At 47.4% G+C, this 19,496-nt stretch overlaps 7 protein-coding genes across 7 annotated transcripts; 4 read left to right on the forward strand and 3 right to left on the reverse strand.

The window, feature by feature from the left end:
- Positions 1–2,741: 2,741 nt before the first annotated feature.
- On the reverse strand, positions 2,742–6,622 carry N7498_007865 (protein kinase subdomain-containing protein; the record flags this gene model as incomplete). The annotated part of the gene is made up of 7 exons (XM_058454927.1): positions 2,742–4,564; positions 4,617–5,249; positions 5,323–5,347; positions 5,395–5,429; positions 5,486–6,066; positions 6,110–6,352; positions 6,399–6,622. The coding sequence occupies 7 exons, from the start codon at positions 6,620–6,622 to the stop codon at positions 2,742–2,744; spliced, it is 3,564 nt and encodes a 1,187-aa protein (XP_058307176.1).
- An 835-nt stretch (positions 6,623–7,457) lies between these two features.
- On the forward strand, positions 7,458–7,972 carry N7498_007866 (uncharacterized protein; the record flags this gene model as incomplete). Its single annotated transcript, XM_058454928.1, has 2 exons — positions 7,458–7,668; positions 7,770–7,972. The coding sequence occupies 2 exons, from the start codon at positions 7,458–7,460 to the stop codon at positions 7,970–7,972; spliced, it is 414 nt and encodes a 137-aa protein (XP_058307177.1).
- An 832-nt stretch (positions 7,973–8,804) lies between these two features.
- Positions 8,805–9,426, reverse strand: N7498_007867 (nucleoside phosphorylase domain-containing protein; the record flags this gene model as incomplete). The annotated part of the gene is made up of 2 exons (XM_058454929.1): positions 8,805–9,214; positions 9,264–9,426. 2 exons carry the CDS (start codon positions 9,424–9,426, stop codon positions 8,805–8,807), a joined length of 573 nt encoding a protein of 190 aa, XP_058307178.1.
- Positions 9,427–11,601: 2,175 nt separating this feature from the next.
- N7498_007868 (uncharacterized protein) lies at positions 11,602–12,066 on the reverse strand (the record flags this gene model as incomplete). Its single annotated transcript, XM_058454930.1, has 1 exon — positions 11,602–12,066. The coding sequence occupies one exon, from the start codon at positions 12,064–12,066 to the stop codon at positions 11,602–11,604; it is 465 nt and encodes a 154-aa protein (XP_058307179.1).
- Positions 12,067–12,373: 307 nt separating this feature from the next.
- N7498_007869 (uncharacterized protein) lies at positions 12,374–12,958 on the forward strand (the record flags this gene model as incomplete). Its single annotated transcript, XM_058454931.1, has 2 exons — positions 12,374–12,564; positions 12,637–12,958. The coding sequence occupies 2 exons, from the start codon at positions 12,374–12,376 to the stop codon at positions 12,956–12,958; spliced, it is 513 nt and encodes a 170-aa protein (XP_058307180.1).
- Positions 12,959–13,102: 144 nt separating this feature from the next.
- Positions 13,103–13,658, forward strand: N7498_007870 (uncharacterized protein; the record flags this gene model as incomplete). The annotated part of the gene is made up of 2 exons (XM_058454932.1): positions 13,103–13,318; positions 13,383–13,658. The coding sequence occupies 2 exons, from the start codon at positions 13,103–13,105 to the stop codon at positions 13,656–13,658; spliced, it is 492 nt and encodes a 163-aa protein (XP_058307181.1).
- Positions 13,659–16,519: 2,861 nt separating this feature from the next.
- On the forward strand, positions 16,520–17,308 carry N7498_007871 (uncharacterized protein; the record flags this gene model as incomplete). The annotated part of the gene is made up of 3 exons (XM_058454933.1): positions 16,520–16,742; positions 16,843–16,998; positions 17,049–17,308. Coding segments are annotated over 3 exons (639 nt in total), but the record flags the coding sequence as incomplete, so codon positions are not given.
- Positions 17,309–19,496: the final 2,188 nt, after the last annotated feature.

Consider the following 19,496-nt stretch of genomic DNA (forward strand, 5'->3'; position numbering starts at 1 on the left):
CGTCAACGCACCAGCCCGTCAACTGCTTCTTTGTCCGGGCCAATGTCGGGTCTGCGAATTGACGATGCTGGGGCTGAACCACACAAGCCAAGAGATGGGTGGAGCTGTTCCCTGGATACGTTGAAGGCTTTCATGCTTCGTGAGTCATTTGCCATTCAAAATATTATGGGAAATTCGCCTAACCAGATTGGCAGTCATTGGGGCGACCATATAAATGAAGCCTGCTCAAAGCCCTGCCTAAAATTGCGCAAAAGCATCTCGCATGGAGAGTCTAAATCGGTTTTCATGTATTGACACATCTGGTTTATATCCATTTGTCACCCTATTCCCTTATCTTTTTGTTATCATTAAGAGGAAGACTGCTTATTACCCCAGAAGAAACAAGAAAGCTATACTATACATAAATAATGAGAAGATCTAGTTGATTTCCGATCAACTTGGTTCTTCGTATGGGCATCTCGGAATTTTCCGATAGCACGCTTTGTTCCTTACAGTATCTCTACCAGCCTCAACCTATACATACAGTACATAAAATCTTTCAGGGGCTGCTTTCTTGTCTTGCAATTTTGGGTCAAGGACTACCGTTTCTTGCTACGACAACGTTGGGACTCTTCAAGTGCAAGGAACACTGAAACCAAAAAACCTTTATTGGATGCCTGTAACCGTCACGACATCTTACGAGCGCCAGAGCAGCACTGAAACTGCCATAAGGACTAAAAGCGAAGACCCAGCTGCCGGGTTATTTGCTCCGGTTCCAGGGGCGTCATCTAAAGCCCAATTAACACCCTGTGAAGACCTAGAAAAGAGCGCAAGGCTTCGCGAATAACTGAGCATCGCTTATTTGACGGCATTGGCATTGATATATATTGACATGTATGTCACACAAGTCTTATACACAATTGGCATTGCTATAGTTTTTGCTGGTTATGTTCTTCTTTAACGCAATCATGCTGTGACATCGCACAGGGGCCCTGGAAGATGAATCCTAGTCTGTCTTGGTTAAGACAAGCTGCAATCTAAGCCGTAAAGATCAACCTTTCAATAATGACATCGGAAGCGGCAGGGAGCACTGCATCAAGTCAGAGGTCTGCCTGGGCATCCTAGGAGCCTTTTCAAAATGACAAATTTGGTTGTAACATGCCCCCTACCACATTAAATTCAAGGAAGCAACAGCGATGACGGTAAGTTGGAAGAGCTGTGCATAATGGTCTGTAAAGAAAAGCTTAAAATCCTCATCAGGTAAAGTATTTCTTGCTCATTCAAGTCCCAATACGCGCGCAGCCGGGGGGTGAAGCCACACTGCATTGACGCTGGAATTAGCTCCTATGAGGCGTCCAAGGACAGGACGCAGATCGGTTATAAAGAGGGGCCCCCTGCCTCGGATCATTATTTCCACTAACAATCTTTAAACATCCCTTTCAACGAGTCTTGACATCCTTCCCGTTTTCCGCGGTCTCTCGTTCCTTCCTCAGAAAGCTGCGATTTCATCGACCGTCATTCTACGTCGCAACGAAACCTCCATACAATCCTTCTTGTCTTGCACAAAATCCTATCCGTATCAACCCGAGCGTCACACGAGCTTCGTGTAGTACACCCTTACTGCGCGTTACCCTTTAATTGCGTCTGCGTCCGACACCCGCCACCGCCCTCCATAATCAACGTCTCCATAATCAACAAGATCACGTCAATCGCTGCTCGGTATTTTTGGTCAAGGATGGGGAAAGCAAGACACACTGAACGGCAATCCATGGGTGTCAAATTTGCTGTTCGGTTCGAGGACCCTCGGGGGTTTTATATGGATCATGTTTGCGGGCCTTGGCTCACTCCGCAAGGGTTGACGGAGGAATGGGTGGTGAAGGGCTTGCAGTGCAGCCGGGATCGGATCAAAGACTGCCACATAAAGTGCGTTTGGAAGAATAACCAGGAGATCAAGACGGAACAGCGTATCCAAGAGCTTCCGATCAAGTGTGGCGATGTATATACCGTTGAGTGGGAGTGGATTCATCATTGAACGCACAGCAGTCCATAGTTCATTAGCACTGTGAGACATGAGGCAATACCGTGCGAAGACGATGGGGGAGGATGTGAAATGAGTTAGATCATTACAGTAGTATTCGAAATCAGTTATACCACCTCACTCTTGTGACTTGGTTCCCGGAAAATAAACCCGGCAGCTGTGGGTCCTGATAGGATAGACCTCGGAGGCTCCACTTTGCAGACCGCCTCCTGAATTAGTAGGTATTTTTCATAATACCGTGATTTGACAGCTGAGGATGTATTTTACGCGAAAGTGCTATACAGTCGTGCTCGAAATCGGCTTGACCAATATACACTGAGAGATTCTTTCCTGGGCCCACTGCCAAGGCGTTAGCGCGGATCATCTATTGAGCTGGCCGCATTAAAATTGAGGGACATCATAAGATGGACGGTGTATGGTACGGTATTTTCAGTTATATTACATGATACGTCCAAGAATCTTGTGGAATGGCATGGAAATGCAAAGATCTCCAGTAAACATCGTAAGGGTCTCCTGGTGCCTAGTTATTTGATCATGTTCTTAATAATATTGAGTGACTAACTTACAATCTTTATCGTGTATAATATGGATCTTCCAAAATTGCGACCTTTCTTTAGCAAGTTCAGATCTCCCCCAACCTATCCAAGAACATCATTTTGTAATAGATTGGAAACAATACGATCATAATGAGATACATTTCCTGTATGGAGGGTAATGCACATTTTCACTTGAAAATTCTTAGCCTACCTAATCTTTTTTTAACCCAACTCGTCTTCCTGTGATGTGGACCGAGGGCCTTCTCGTAGCCTGCCAGTGCTCGCTGGTACATCTCCTCTGCCTCCTTTAGCTTCCCCTGATCAGAGTAGAGAATACCAACGTTGTTCACTGTATCAAGGGTGGACGTATGATCGGGACCGAGGGCGTTCTCCTTGCCTGCCAGTGCTCGCTGGTACATCTCCTCTGCCTCCTTCAGCTTCCCCTGATCAGAGTAGAGAACACCAAGGTTGTGGACTGTATTAAGGGTGGACGTATGATTGGGACCGAGGGCTTTCTCGTAGCCTGCCAGTGCTCGCTGGTACATCTCCTCTGCCTCCTTCAGCTTCCCCTGATTTCTGTAGAGAACACCAAGGTTGTGGACTGTACCAAGGGTGGACGTATGATCTGGACCGAGGGCGTTCTCGTAGCCTGCCAGTGCTCGCTGGTATATCTCCTCTGCCTCCTTCAGCTTCCCCTGATGAGAGTAGAGAACACCAACGTTGTTCACTGTATCAAGGGTGGACGTATGATCGGGACCGAGGGCGTTCTCCTTGCCTGCCAGTGCTCGCTGGTACATCTCCTCTGCCTCCTTCAGCTTCCCCTGATCAGAGTAGAGAACACCAAGGTTGTGGACTGTATTAAGGGTGGACGTATGATTGGGACCGAGGGCTTTCTCGTAGCCTGCCAGTGCTCGCTGGTACATCTCCTCTGCCTCTTCCAGTTTCCCCTGATTTCTGTAGAGAAGACCAAGGTTGTTCACTGTATCAAGGGTGGACGTATGATCGGGACCGAGGGCGTTCTCCTTGCCTGCTAGTGCTCGCTGGTACATCTCCTCTGCCTCCTTTAGCTTCCCCTTATTTCCGTAGAGAAGACCAAGGTTGTGGACTGTATCAAGGGTGGACGTATGATCTAGACCGAGGGCTTTCTCGTAGCCTGCCAGTGCTCGCTGGTACATCTCCTCTGCCTCCTCCAGCTTCCCCTGATTTCCGTAGAGAACACCAAGGTTGTTCACTGTAACAAGGGTGGACGTATGATCTGGACCGAGGGCGTTCTCCTTGCCTGCCAGTGCTCGCTGGTACATCTCCTCTGCCTCCTTCAGCTTCCCCTGATCAGAGTAGAGGTTCCCCAATTGAGTTAATGCTCCCCATACTTCGTTATCGACGTTTTCACCTGACCAATTCCCATGAAGTACATGATTCGCGTGTGGAATAAGGCGTTGCTGAAGGCCCGCATAATTTCGGTCACTTGAACTTGGAACAGTGTATCCAATAGATATCAGTGCCAGTCTATTTAGCTGGGTCGAATCCACATTTCTGTCTGTGCTAGAAAGATGAATGCACCAGTCTTGTACCACTGGGTGCATCGTATAACTTCCTCCTTGTTCTGTGGTCTCAAGCAGAGAGAACCCGACGAGAGTTTTGACGCCGGTTCTAAACGCGAGTCCCTTTGATATAATTTTTTCAAGCCAAGCAGGAGCATTTGAGCTGTGCTGGCTGCTTTTTATCAATTCATACCAAATATCTCGATTATCGAAGTGTGCAAGTAAAAGGAGCAATTTTGCTGCGTGCGGGTCCCGTTTCTGAATCTCATGATATGAGATCATCCATGTTTGTAGCATGTTACCTTGTTGGTGATGGCGTTCAGGATTTGATTGCAGCTGTAGCTCAGACCAAGATTCTTGGTAATCATGCAAGTAATCAGTGATGCTGGTTCCAGTTTCACGCATAAACGCCCCGGCAATGACGATTGCCAGTGGAAGTCCATCTAGACGACTTGCAAGAGCAACAGTATCTACATACATTAGTATCATCAATAAAGATCTGTGTATCAAAGGCCTTTGTACCTGAATTGCTCTCAAGCTCCCCGATGGTACTTTGCGATAGATAGCAGCTTTGCAACAGTAGTTGAATTGCATCCCTAAAGTGAAGCCTGTGGATCGGAAAAGACTTTCCTAGCTCAGTCAACCTTTGGAGTCGCGATGTCATAAGAATGGAGCCATGATCGGCAGCAGGGAAGAATTCGCCGATATCATATGCGTCACCAGTAGCGCTATTGACGGGAGAGTACTGGTCGATGTTGTCAAAGATGATAAGCCAACGTGAGTTTCCTTCCAATGCGAGCCAATGTAATACATGCCTGGCTCGTTGCTCTACCTCTTCCTCATTGACCGCCTCGGTATTCTGTGACGGTCCTGGCACTCGGGGAAAGATGGAACTCAAAGATCGCAACAGGGTGCCTCGATCCTTGCCACTCAGCCAAAAGATGGCAGTGAAATCGTGTTTGTGGTCTCGTGCAAAGCGAATCGCTAGTTGCGTCTTTCCTATTCCCCCAAGTCCATGGAGTATCGCAACTTTGCGTGACTGGGAACCCGTTGGTTGTAAAAGCTCCCACAGCTGGTCCAGCTCGTCTTGTCGTCCCAGGAAATTTTCAATCACCGGCACAGTGGTAAGGTCAAATGGTAGATCGAAGCGGTGAGCTATACACGTAAAAGACTATTAGCGGTGAATCGAGGAGTTAGCGACAGCATTACCAGCCCATGGTCTTCGTACCTGACTGCCACGGAATGATATGTTCCTGTACATTTTAGCGAGGAACAGGCTAGAGGGCAATGATAAACATACGTGTATAACAGTGGAAAAATCCGATCCAGTCTTGTCTGCAAACATCAGCGAAATGTTATTATTCGCTATGCAAAGTCCTCGAGATACACACTCTCTTTGAGCCTCATGTTCTGAATGCAGTCCCGCACCCGGAACTTCTGTGCTATGTGCGTGAGGTAGCCCTCCGTTGCCGCCTCTATGGCTCCCTTCTGCTTGTACTCCTCTAGCCCAATCTCCTGCAGACCCTGCTCAACATTAAACCGGAAGTACCGCTTCTCGTCGAAATGTCTTGCCCATCTTGCTATGAACTTCCTCTCCGTGTTCTCCGTCTCAGTTGCAATCTGCACCACAGTCTGCCGGAGGAACTTCACTATACTGCCCTCGAACGGCTTCTTGCCTGGGTTCCCTGTTCCGATCGAGATAAAGCACTTGACCAGTGGCTTCAGGTCTCCCGTCTCAGAGCACCATATGTTCGACGCCTCGCCCTCCATTTCGTCGACTGGGTTATTCGCGCCTAGTCCGCCATCAGCAAATGAGCGGTCTCCAATGCTGACAGGCTCAAAGAACGTTGTCGCAGCAGATGTCGCGAGGGCGGCTTGGCATATCGTCGCGCGGATATTTGGCTCGTGAGGGAGGCTGTAGCTTCGGAGGCGGACAATGTCCTTTGTGTGGCGGTCGGCAGTGCAAATGAAGCTGGCTAGGTTAGACATATTAAACCGATCAGCGACGCACTTACGTTCGGCATCCACGTTCAGTGCCATCATTAAACAGCTCCTGCTTGGATGCACGACTGTCTTCGACCACCTTTTGAATCGCGCTCTCCAGCTTCTTTGAGTCGAACCGGGCCGTGATATCACCCTTAAAGCTGATAGGGACTGATCTCAGTTTCTCACCGAACACTGCTGCTGCAAGATCGCTATATGCGCCAATGCACTCGTTGACATCCATCTCAAGCCGACCGAGCATGATCGCGATGAGGCTGGCTGGCAGTTAGCGGTCGCATCAAAGATGACATGTCCACTCACCCACCCGTGCTTGTGCCCCCGATAAGGTCGAACACTTCGCACGGCTTCACCGGAGGGAGCTTGATCTGCTGCCGCGCATGGTTTAATCGGTCCATGATGCTTTTCAGGATGTAAAGTGACGAGAGGCCTCGGACGCCACCACCATCCAGGGACAGCAGGCAAAGGCCCGTAGTGTCAATTGGGTTTGGCTCGCCGCCGTGCTTCAGTGTAGTTTCCTGCTCCATGGTAGATGTAGCCTTCGGCCTCGTGTGTAGTCACAACCTTGTTTCCTTTGTTCCTAAGGTAATGAGGCGTTGAGCAGTCAGTGCATCAACAGTGAGCCCTGGCAATGTAACAGTAAGATAGTTGCTTGTAATGCTTAGCCTATCAATATGTGGCGATCGTAGTCGAAAGAAAGATCTTGAGAATCGCTGGTCGTGGGATACGTTAGGGAAAGGCGGGGTTACGGTAAGGCTGAACCCAGGCCTTCAGGCTTCCAGTCAGAGTTCACCTGGCGTACCTGTGTTGTTCCGTAGAAGAACCAGTTGTACCCGTGGCTCCCGCCGCCCCCTCCACCACACTCGGTACCCTATCTTGCTGTCCTCGCTTTACCAAAGTCAAAGCAATAATGATTCCCACTCAAGCCGGCCCGGTCCGCTCCTACCATCTACCAAGCCGCTTACACAATACCATTGTAGCACCTTGAATGCAGATGACTCTAGGACGAGACTTGCTACTGTAGGTTGCCCCGGCCCTTTTTAATCCCTGAGAACCCTGTCTAGAACGTTCTTCCGGCGCATGAAATACGACAACGACGTAAAAAGGCTCATTGCGTGGCACGCCCACGCCATAGACACTACGTAACAAAGGCGCCCGAGGTCTCCGTTGGGTACTTTTGTATACGCGGGCAGTGGTCACATGGCTCTGCTCAAAAAGTTCTGGGTTGGTGGGAGGAAATTCCTTTTTTCCTCCCTTCCGCTCGCACAACATCATCTCAGAGCTCCGAACCTGTTTTCACGAACCTTTTTGCTATCGATTTGTTTTGAACGAGTCTCAATACCTGCTTCAATCGTCACAGACATGAATCCCATGCTCGATGACACCCTTTCGCCTTCCGTGAAGCGGATCAAGAAGATCGACTTTGTGAGCCGCTCAGAAGTTCGTGTGGACTTCGAGGCATTACTAGCTGCATTACAACCTATTGACGGTGATCTTCAGTCATGGGCGGCAGAGTTTTACAAAGACCTCGACCGCTATAGAGCCAACCGTGAAGGCGCGGCAGAGCCAAAGGGTGAGTTCGTCGACTGAATAAAAGACATGAAATCTCATGCACGAGATTCTGTCCTCCAAATCGATGAGAAAAGCATTAATCTAACCATATACCTTCTCAAGATCTTCAGCAAGAGAAGGAGCGCATAGTCTCTGAAATTCAAAGGGTCGAATCGTACTGCCAAGAGCTGGAAAGAAGTTGTGCTTGCATTTTCGAAGAAGTGAACCAGTTAAATTCATTGATGCAAGAGCGCCTTGAGGACATTTGCATTTATGAGAAGTATATGTCCAGCCCCGAGTGTGAGCGTCCATCAATCCAGCCCTGAAACCGACAACCTTGACCTATCAACCCCGTTCTCACTGGCTGGAGAGGCTGCCTTCCGCTTGACATATCCCGACGAAATCGATTGCACTGCCGCGTATCCTTCATTCAATCATATATGCAACCGCCGATGGAGGACTAAAAGCCAGCGGAAAATTCAGAATGAAGCTTCCCGCGCATAGAAGGATTATCAGAAGCGTCACTCGAGATGCATGGGTCTGCATGGGTCCGTATATTACCGCACTCTGGTCCAGATTGATGGAAACTTCCGTTATTCCTGTTTCAGACTCAAGTATCTTTCAATATGATGACTGTTGTAAATCATTAAACTTCAAGTTGAATTCCACGTAAGTACTAGACGGGACTTCATACAGCCATCTCGCAACCCCAATGCGAACGTCATTGCAGCAGCTGATGAACATTTCTGCCTGTTTTTCTATGCCATGTTGCTTTACATCTTCGGTAATCCCGTCTTGGTAGGCTCTGATAGCCGTCATAGTTTTCTTGGATCCGTTCTCAACAGACCTTCCACTGCATCCCGGGTGTCAGTGCTCTCCAGTGGACGAGCAAAAGCCCGTGTTATCCACATGCTCGCATCGCTGGACTATGTTCTTCGCCCTGCCCTTCATTTTCCGGGCTCGACTCAACACTTGTTGGCACGTAGATGATATCTTTTGCCGGTATGTACTGTACTGTAGCGAGCGGCCCTATAGCAGGCGGTTGCTCTACCTTGCCATCTTGGGCCAAGGTGGCATCTGGGATCATCTGCAAAATATCGCTTTGAGAAGCCCATATTGCTGTGGCCTCGCATGAGACTGGAGATGTCTCTGTTAATACTAGTTACAGTCATTCTCCAAATCGCCTTGATTTGCAGATCCGATGAGTCCATAGTGAATTACTGGATCTTGGTGCTCGCGTGGAGGTCGTGGAAATAATTTAGACCTATCGCAATTTATACACGTATCGAATGCGATATGATCATATTCTGCCTGGAATAGGGAGTCCTCTTGCGTCGGTCGCGTAAATTTAGTGGCTTTGTGGGGCGCTAGTTTGGCTTGCAGGTTGGAAACAAAGCCGACGATCCGGCTATCTTCTGTGAGGTGATGTGCCTGGAGAGTTGCGAGAGCGGTTAACAGAACCTTAGGAAGCCGATTAAGCATCCCGGTTCGCTTAAACTGGCCGCCGCTTAGCGCTTTCCATAAATCGTACTGGATCACGCCTCCAGAAGTGTCAGTCGGCTGGCTCACTACAACATCCCCTAGTCGAATGTCTGCGTAAGCTGCTTGGTACTCCACCGCCGATACCAACCATAAAACCGAAGCGGATGGCATGAAAACTAGACAGCAACTGCATTCCAACCGTTGCAGTTGATGTATTGCCATATCCGCCAGTCGGTAGGCTAGCAATAACGATGTTGTGTTCCCCGATACTTCCAAGAATATATGTATTTTGGTCCATCGGCAGGCGATCCCTATAGAACTGTAATCGTATGCACTAGTAACTACGAATGAGTCATTGTTATAGTACCGTTATTCCTCGCAGAAACCTATAGATTACTTGTGCAAACAGACCAAAGAAAAGGAGAATCGTATTTGTGCCCTCCCGTCGCCTCACACCGCATCTTCCGAAATTGTAGACCACAGCGGAACTAACCAAATTAGTAAGATCTGGTCACGTGGATACTTGGCCTGCCACCTCGTGAGTCATTCCCTTCATTCTGCACCTCCGTTTTGTTTATTGACTAGGATACCTCGACATAGCTACTTTGATCGAATATGCCGGTAGTATCAAGAGATGCGATTTCCATCCCCATTGAATTGATTTTATATTTCTACAACCCGATGACATTATGAATCTTTTGCAAGCAGCGAAAAGCCTTGATCAACTTCTCACATTCCATCCCCTTGCCATTAAAGGCGAAAATGGCGAAACACTTTTGCATCTTATTGCAAGGGATGGATATGAGAAACTGATGAAAATGTTTCTCGCTAAATTGGTGTATCTGCCGTCAGACATGAGGATATTACACAATTAGATCAGGCTACGACGTTCGGACAAACATCAAGGACGGAGTTCCTTGCCCACACTAGTGTCAATCTCAATGAACTTGATCGCTATAAATCGACTCCTCTGCAGTGGGCTGCCAAACAAGGACATGATTCCATTGTGAAAATGCTGCTCGATAGAGATGACCTTAAGCCTGACTTAATGAATAATGAAGATCGAACGCCGCTGTCGTTCGCTGCCGAACATGGGCATATACGTGTTGTGGATTTGCTTCTACAGCAAGATAATGTTAATCTTAACTCGAAAGACTATTACCTTCGCACACCGCTGTTATTTGCTGCCGAACACGGACATATATCAGTAGTGGAGCTGTTGCTACAATAAGACAATATCAAGGCTGATGCGGAAGATTACGACCAAGACGCAGGGGGAAGATGGATACCCGAAGACTTTGGTCGTTACTAAAAGCTTTACCGCTGCAAGATGTCCGTTCCCAGCCGCGAATGACAACGGTGCAGCGAGACGATGTTGACGCAGATTCAACTGATGATAGCCATCGCACGCCGCTGTTTTTGGGCATGGTCATCTAGCAGTGGTGGAGCTGCTAAGTCAACGGGATGATGTTGCAAAAAATTCATATGGTCCACGCGATTCACCACTATCAATAGCAGCTAGCTGTGACAAGTTAGCAGTGGTGGAGCTGCTGGTGCAAAGGGAGGATGTTGAAGCTGATTCTAAAGACAAAGATGGTCGCACGCCTTTATCATGGGCAGCTATGGAAAGACACCAAGCTGTGATGGAGCTGCTGGTGCAAAGGGAGGATGTTGAAGCTAAATATAGAGACAAATATGGTCGCACAAAGTTAGCGTCTATAAGGTTCTCACGGAAGTGGAAAAAGCAAATAGTAGCGACAAAGCTACTATCTTCCTAGTCCGCATAATGATTCTGCTCGACGGTCTCTTATAGAAAACTGTGATTACAGCTCGGTGATCTCTAGTATTTAGCTATTTGGCCACTTGAGATATAGTTAGTGACCGGCTCTACATTATATCACGAATGATATATAGCTTTAAAGTGGGTAAGGGTAGGTAGTCTCGGTACCACACTGCGCAGATGCGTGGGCAGAGATGCCTACAACCTAGGAGTTCGCACATATATGAGAGTTTCTATAAATTGTAGTATTATAGGATATATTACCATCCTAAAGAATGAGTCTCTGTTCTTAGAAAAAGAATATCTGCGGCTAAATCAAATATAAACTAGGTTGTTTGGGGATATGGTTCGGGAATCTGGTTTCGACACCGGCTGTAGGAACAGGGCGTTGCAGTAAACCGATAGGCAAGGAGCAGGACACGAATCCCTGGAACCCTAAAGCCAAGAGCATCTAATCCGAAGAAAGCGACAATAATGCAGGAACGGGAGCAATTTAGGACGAATGGGAAGCGTGCGTGGCAGAACAGTCCATACGTAGTTAAGCCACCCCTTTTTGCAACGTCTCGCGCACACGTACAACTAGGGGACGCGCGCTGACGCACGCTGTAGGCCCTGAAACTTGTTGTGCACCAAAGCAACATACAAACGGAATCGAACAAAAAGCCTCATTCACAACTCTAGCCCATCGGTCAGCTACTCTATCTCGGATTCGCTCGGGTTGAGACTGTGCATAGCGTCGGCCTCCCTGCTTGCCTGTTGGACACGCCGATTCCGCAACTTGGCTACTTCCTGCGACAAGATGGCGACCTCCTGGCTCTGGGTCTCGATCGTCTGGCGCTGCCTACGGACAAAGTCGAGCAGATAGGCGTTGTCGGAGCGAGTGCGTTGGAGGCTCTGCTCCAGAGCCGGTATCGCCGAGAACGGTCCTGGGAGACTCGTAACGAGAGCATCAACCACCGGCGCCAGCCTACCCAAAGCGACGGCGGACCGATTCAGTTCGGCGGCAAGGGTAGCATAGCATTGCTCGTATGTGTCGATTGACGAGCGTATACTACTCTCTCCTATGCTCGAACCGGGAGCTCGCCACGGCGCAGGCTCGTGCGAGCCCAGAACATCCCCATGGCAGATCGGCGCGGTGGAAGGACCAAAAGGCGACATGTCCATATGTCACGGGCGATGGTGTTGGCGAAGGTTACCCGAGGGTGCAACGCTGTGTGATGCGCACGCTCGTTGGGGCAGCAAGTGAGCCGTGGGTAATATAGTTGATATTGATCTGCTGGACCGGACGTTTCACTGTTTCTCTGTTCCTCAAACCACGAGCGTCCTGAATGCCTCTCCGTTGTGGTGTTTTTTGAATCAGCTGTTGATTCTGATTCTCGCACCTTGTCTCCTCCTTTTAATACCTTATCCTTTCTGAAAAGCGCCACTATTCCTACACCCTTCAAAAATTCCGCGGCCCTGCAAGATGTCGGCTGGTTTCGCGAGCTCTAGTGTGTACAGTCGGTCGACCGGCTCCGTCAAAATCCACGGTCTTCCAGTTCCAGACTGCCTTCATGTCAGGGCAGCTGACCACCACGTTGGGGACGCCCGCGGTTTAAGCACGGCCTTAGAAACCACTGTTAGCCGGTTGCAGATCGCCAACAAAGATCGGCCAAGGTCGGATCATGAGTAGCAGATAGCTCTTCTGGACGAGAATACCGGCATTTGGTAGGAGAACGAATTATACAGGGCATGTTCTGGTCTGTATGAAGAACTGGCGCTCACCGTTACGGAGGCGTCTCGGAAGCTGCTGTCACAAACGCAGTCGCATTTGCAGGACTGCTTGTTCGAGCAGGAGTCTGAGACGACGGACCGCGGTTTTCTTCTACAAGGGGCCAAGAAAATAAATGCAGCACTGCAGAATAGCCGGGCTTGCGAAACGGCAGCACTGCAGAACTGGATAGACAAGTGGGACCAGGCACCAGGTGCTCAAACATCCGTTCGCTGGGTATTAGTCGAGATAGGAGGGCCTTTGGAGAAAGCAGAGGAGCTGTTTTACTCCGGCAGTTGACCTTTCCTGCTGTTTATGGATCGGGTCTGTAGCTGGAACAGTGCCCCGGCTATTTTTAAGAGGTTGAACGCTATTGCAGACATCTTTTACATAAAAGAAGCATGCGCTCGTGAAGGCAAATAACGGATTTTATCATCTGCAAATATGCCGAGGCCAAGGCCCGAAAATGCCCCTATCCGGGTAAATGACCGGGCACAGCAAGAGCAGATTCGCAAGCGTCGGCACAATCTTTTCAAGCGGTTGAAGGAGTTTAATGACCGCTACGGAATCGATATCTGGATGACTATGCAGATGCCGAGCGGGTGGGTTTACACGTTTGCTACGAAAGACGAAGGGGCTCGACCTGGCGAGGCTGACCTGGTGAGTGCACAGTGGTAGGCCTCCCGCACGTTTCAAATCCACTGACCACCGTTTCACCTTTCAGGAGGCACGGAGCCTACCGGTGATTCGAAAGACCCCAGTGGACTACTGTGTAGACGCTGAACGGAGAATGTTCGTGCGAAGCCCACCGGTGTTTTCGTTGCAACGCCCATCATACTGCGCTGATGGTCATGGTTCTTCGAAAGTCTCGGAGTCTCCTGAACCTCCCCCTCTGTGTCAGATTAGCAAAACAGACACAGCCAGCTGTGGCTCCGTGAAAGAAGAACATGCTCCTGTAGACGAGGGCCTGCCTTCTCGCGGCCACTCTCAATTCCTGTAATCGCCAGGCCCTGCCGGTCGGATACTTTGCAAGTCTTATCGGCGCTTTTCGCAAATCCCAAGACAGTGGCAGACCCTGCCCCACAAGCCGACTGGATCATTCTATCTATGGCTTTTTGTGGGAGAATATAGTATTTCAGTTTGTTTGCGGTACGAGAAGTGGCGGTGAATGTAAAGAGATAGGTCTAGTCCAATGTCGTTAAATTTAACTTGCCATTTAGAGCCGCTGTGTCTTTACAGAAATGGATTACAATTGCAAGAAGTATTAATTTAATTTCCATCAATCTTCCCTAATTCCCTGTTGGACTCGGGTTCCATCTGCCCTGTACTGTATCCCTTGGAAACACAAAATTTGAGTATACCGGTGGTAATGAAGTTAGTGTAACCATTAATGGAAGAGATGTTATATCAGTTCATTGGATGATAGGCCGCAAATCACTTGATTGAGGAACCACTTCGAAACTAAAACGATTTGGACATCTCACTTCCCGATCCCTTTTTCAACACTTTTGACACCCAAGAAAATGTCTATTGCCGCCCCTGATGTATATACAAACCATGGCAGGTTATACTTGACTCTGATTCATAAAATTTGTTCTAAATATGGGCAATGTACTACAGTTTCACTTGAAATTTACCGCGCAAAAATTGTCTCGGATTAGTTAGGAGTGCAAGTAATCCATATTGCAGTATTCGAACGCATTTACCATTGCCTAAAAATAACGGTGAAGGAAACAAGAGAGCATTTTCACCACATCACGTCCTCTACCCCTATCGATCATTCTTTTTAACTCTCATTTCAATCATTTGTTTCCTGAATTGCATCAATCCAATCAAAAAGAAGCTCTAGGTGGTCCTTGTTAGTCCAGAATCTGACTTGATACTGGACAACGGGGCCTGACGATCGATAGATCACTCTCTTTTTGAGTATTTCTGGCTCTGAAGTGTCATTCTTGGTTGAAATTTAAGCAAAGTTTCTAAACGTGGTGCTGCAAATAAGACTTACTTCGGTTTCATCTGTGCCATTCGATAATTGATGGATTTCGAAGTCCGGAGGCTCATACTCTGACTCTGACTCAGAAGCTCCTTGTTCAATGTCGTCTGGAACGACAAATAATCTATCAGACTCGGTTTCCGAGAGCGGTGGCTCAGTTTCATTATCAGTAAACTCGATATCTATACTGTCAGGCTCTGGAAATTCTTGGATATCACTTGGAACACAGAATGATTTTTGTTCGCAGTCATTATCCATTGGCCTTTGCTTGAGATATGAAGAGATATGAGAAGGGCTAATTGCGGAATTGAAATAACATCTAACCCGCTTGAATTTAGTACACTTAATGAATTATATACTAACCTTCGGTGCCGTCGTTAATGGTGAAAAGATACTAACTGTTCAGTGAGTAAAAACATTTAGTGTAGGGTCAACAGTTAATAAACCCCTGTCTAATCGCTTGTGATATATACCTTTTTCCATCTCAAGACTCAAAAAAAGCTTTCCCACCCATGATTCCAGCAATGTCTCCAAAGAAGCTTGTCGCTATTTTGTTAATGCCCCAAGCGATATCGTGATGTGTTTCTCTAGTAATGGGAACTGCGGGTAAAGAAAAAGGATGGGGAGGTTCAATATGCGCCTTGGTTTCTCAATTTCACTTTTGTGTCCCCAATATCAAACCGAATCCAAAACAATAGCTAGGCCTTGACAATGTAGGGGGGATTACAATGTGTGGCAAGGAGGGTGTTTTTGAAGCGAAAAAGAGTGCGCTTCAGTTCAACGCCTCGGTTTTTGTGAGGCAAGAGATTGCAATCGATCCTGAGGCCATCACCCAATACCAGTTCAAGCTGTGCGAATTGGAACAAAACTGTCTGACTGCAGACGGTGGAGGGAGTAAGAACTGCCCACCAGGGCCGGGGGAAGGGAGAAAGAGTGTATAACTTGCCCTGAAACGAGGCACGAATGAAAGGGGTTATTTCGGCCATGACTACACGTGAGATACGCGGCTTTTTGCCGCGAAAGCTGCCCTGCCAAACTTGCCTCTTCGCTTGGCATCTGATTCGCCCATTTTAGGGCCTTTTCTCGCTTCTCGTTGGTTGCCGCCTGTGGTCTTTCTCCTGTTGTGCAGGAAATAAGCAAAGCAGTGCGCGAGTTGCGGTGTTTTCGTGTAACGACGCAGTTTGAGAGGACCTAACGTGTCGTTACTGCCCATGCGGGACTCATATATTGAGGTAGAAAGTGTCACCAAATCAATGACTGGTACTAAGATCGGCTATTGTCAACTGAAGCTATATAATGTCGCGTGAGGAAGTAAAAAGAAGATCCCTCTTGAGTGTTTCATTTACTGTCTTCCGTTATGGAATGACTGGTGAGCAGAGCTTAGTAGATTCAGTGGCATGATACTAGGCACGGATAATATGCAGACGCACAGCTCTCCCGAATAGCACCGGTCCTTTACGGTGTGGCCATGGATAGAGTGGACGAGCTACCTAGCCTTTCGTGCGGTAGCTCTATGCAATATGCATTGAACAACGGAGACGATTGGCAGCTATTTCTTGGACCAATGCACGCTGCCCGGAACTCCACCGCCTGCATCTGAGAATTACTTGAGCATGTCTGCCTTGCCCTGAAGCTTGAACGACGCATATTAGGCCGGACAAAACATATAAAGCTGTGCGGCCGCGTGCTCTTAGTCCAATTCAATCACTTGGCTTGTCTTTTGTTACGAAGCAAGAGGCATTTATCTTCCCCATCACATTTGTCCGATTTAGCCGTTGGAAATTTTCGTCTCGGCATGGCTAGAGCAAGTCAAGGTATGAGGACTCGTTGAAACTTGTATGATTTTGCTTACTTAACACCACGAAGCATCACCTTCGATCGATAGTTGGGACTCTACAGAGTCCGTAAAGTTATCTGTACACGAGATTCTTGATTTGCCCGAACCGGGTACGGAGATCAACCCCATAGTGGTTGAAGATGATCCTGCTCCATTGGGCTCGGCTTCCAACCCTATTGTGATCCATGTTGACGAGGAATGGTGCCATGATAACGCAGAACAGCTTAGCTCTGGTGACGATACCGACATAATGAGTACGCCCAGATTCTGGGAGGCTTTCACTCACGAGAGCCTCGTTGTCCCAGAAGACGATCCTGCAGATGTTGAGTTGGTGTCTGCATGGGCCCGCTATAGCGCCTGCCTGCGAGGACCCAGATGAGGTTGGAGCTTTGGAACAGTCATCCGTGAATCGTTCTCGCTTAGCTGATGAAGCAACGAAGGAAAAAACATTCAGATTCTTGGAAGATCAATATGTTGCTGGATTTGGGGACGGCCAAAGTAGTCAAGCAGGTAGGGCTTGGGCTATCACTAGTGATCACTTCTAGGCTAATAAATTGTAGAAAGCGGTCAAAGCAAAATCCAAGGCATCTTACCCAAAGTCGAGGAGCCCACACCGGTTTGCAATATACCTGATACCCGCTCTATGAAAGGCCGATTTGGAACGCAGAAAAGTCCATACGGCACTGACATATCTACCGTGAAGGATCCATCGCAAGATTCTTGTGATCGAGAACCAATGAAACGCAAACATGAGGACCACGAGGGCGTTTCTTCAGACCCCAGAAGATCCAAATGCATGATCAAGAGGGCCAGAAAATAGTTTAGAGCGGATTCGTTTTGCTTCATAATTCATGTGTTAGTAGTATTCGAAATCAGACAAACCACTACACTCTTAGACCTTCATTCCCGAACCCTAGCTTGAACCGCACTAGTCCAATTTTAGTGCTTCCCCTGTAATCCTTGTTGGGCTGTATGGTATTTATTAGAAGACGCGCGTGGGCGCATCGGCCCTGAGGATGAAAAGAAGAGGATGGTAAGTAAGCAAAGTATAAATAACTAGGTGACCAAAATCAGTAAGAATTAAGAGTATGGGACGTCCTAAGTCTGCAATAGAAACACCACGCGACGTTAAAACGTCCAATGTAGACAAGCTGCTTGACTTTGCGGATGCGCACGTACAATCGAGGGACACTCGCTGCTGCACGCGGTAAGCTACGTGGCAATTCCCTAATTGTATAAGTAAAATTAGCATAACTTTTGGCGGTTCGTAATCAGCTGTTAGATCATTTTCTATTTTCTTAAAACATCGAGCCATAAGGGAGCGAAATTGTGAAATTTGGTGGTAATAAAAGGAAGAAAATCTGGCTTTCAAAATCGCGAGCGGGGTGAGTTCTGTGCTGCAAAATCGCGCTTGACATTAAGCCACTTCATCTAGTATTTGATCAAGATCAACATGTGCTCATCTTGAACTTTTATTTCCTCCTTACAATACCAATAGGATAGCTAAACAATCTCAAAATACGATAAACTCAAACAAATCGGGTTACAGACCCTCACAAATGGTATAGGTAGATCTCCTATCTAGGTAATAAATTTTCATAAGCAAGAAACAAGAGTTGGCCTTCAAGGCAGTGGATTAGCAGATGGCACTAAAAAATATGATGAAACCAGTAGATCGGAAACGTCACACAAGACTTGATGTTGATACTGGGGTTTGATTATTGGCTTCTTTCTATGCAAACGCATTGCTGAGATATTATATAATAAAAAGATATATGGAAGCATATTCTAGTCATTACGTGATTCCGGTAATAGGATGCCAAAATCTCGTTGGAATCTCTACGAGATACAAGGAAGCTTGATTGGATTATTCTCACTTTTGTTTCTATCACTAGTATTTCATTACATGAAATTGCCGAAGAAACTTTCCCCAGCGATGGAAAATGTCGGTGGGAGATTGAAATGCCATTCAGTATCTCCGCACCATGCGCCTAAATTGACAAGTGTCGGGCCCAATTCCAAAAAGTATCAGTGGTCATGTGCAAATCCCAGGCAGAAACTTCCAAAAGCATCATTTCGCTTTGATTTACTTCAAGGACGGAGAATCCTGAAATAGCCGCCCAAGAAGCAGCCTTAAAAGTGTAATCTTCCTGATATTTAGACGCTAGCATTAATGCTGACAGAAACAAGCGGCAGGCGGAGCTTGTACTATTGCCAAAGCTGTTCAGCTCTATATCGCGTGTTTGCCAGCGTGATGCAAATTTGTAAAGGTAGTAAAGAGCAATGAGTAATGTTGCTCGACTCGTTTGGGAAAGGTGAAGAATTTTCTGGACAAACCAACAAATGGCATAATATTCTTCAGGTTGAATCGCGGAGGGATTATTACAGCCAAAATACTGCGTTTTCCATGCTTCAATAACAATTTGTAACGTGACACCTTGGGCTCTATCAGCTAAGGATCGAAGTTAATAACAGAGCGCACTTGCCGACATGTCTCGAAACCCGCCTAGTTCTCGCGCTGGAGATTTTATGGAGGCCCTTTTCTTGCTCTATCTCCCTCATTTCACTTGTTGAAGTTCGGAGAGCTATTCTACTGTGGAGAAACTTCATTGAGAGATGTGGTAGATTTGCGCTCGCTTATTCTTTAACTTTCGCACAGTTCGGTTGTCTCTCTTAAATGCAGCGGTTAAATTCGTTTCGAGAAGACTCCTCCAGTAATGGTTATGAGAGGTGTGCTCTGAATCCTTATATATAACAAAATAAGACATCCATGATGCTGTAAGCAAATTGTTCTTCTGTAAGGCATTTGCGACACGACCTCATAAAAATGCAGCAAGATACATTCTTTTCGTGAAAATCGATCTGATCTCCCAATAATGACAAGGCTATTTCAACTGACATATTATATGTACCTTTGCAGAATGCTGCCCACTGAAGCTGGAATACACTATGTGTTGGTATCCTCGAGAAGCGATTATAATCGGCGTTCGGAATAAGTCCACTGCCAA

Source organism: Penicillium cinerascens (assembly GCF_028974065.1).
Source record: "Penicillium cinerascens strain IBT 15544 chromosome Unknown contig_9_segment0_segment0, whole genome shotgun sequence".
In the NCBI taxonomy this organism is placed as follows: Eukaryota; Fungi; Ascomycota; class Eurotiomycetes; order Eurotiales; family Aspergillaceae; genus Penicillium; species Penicillium cinerascens.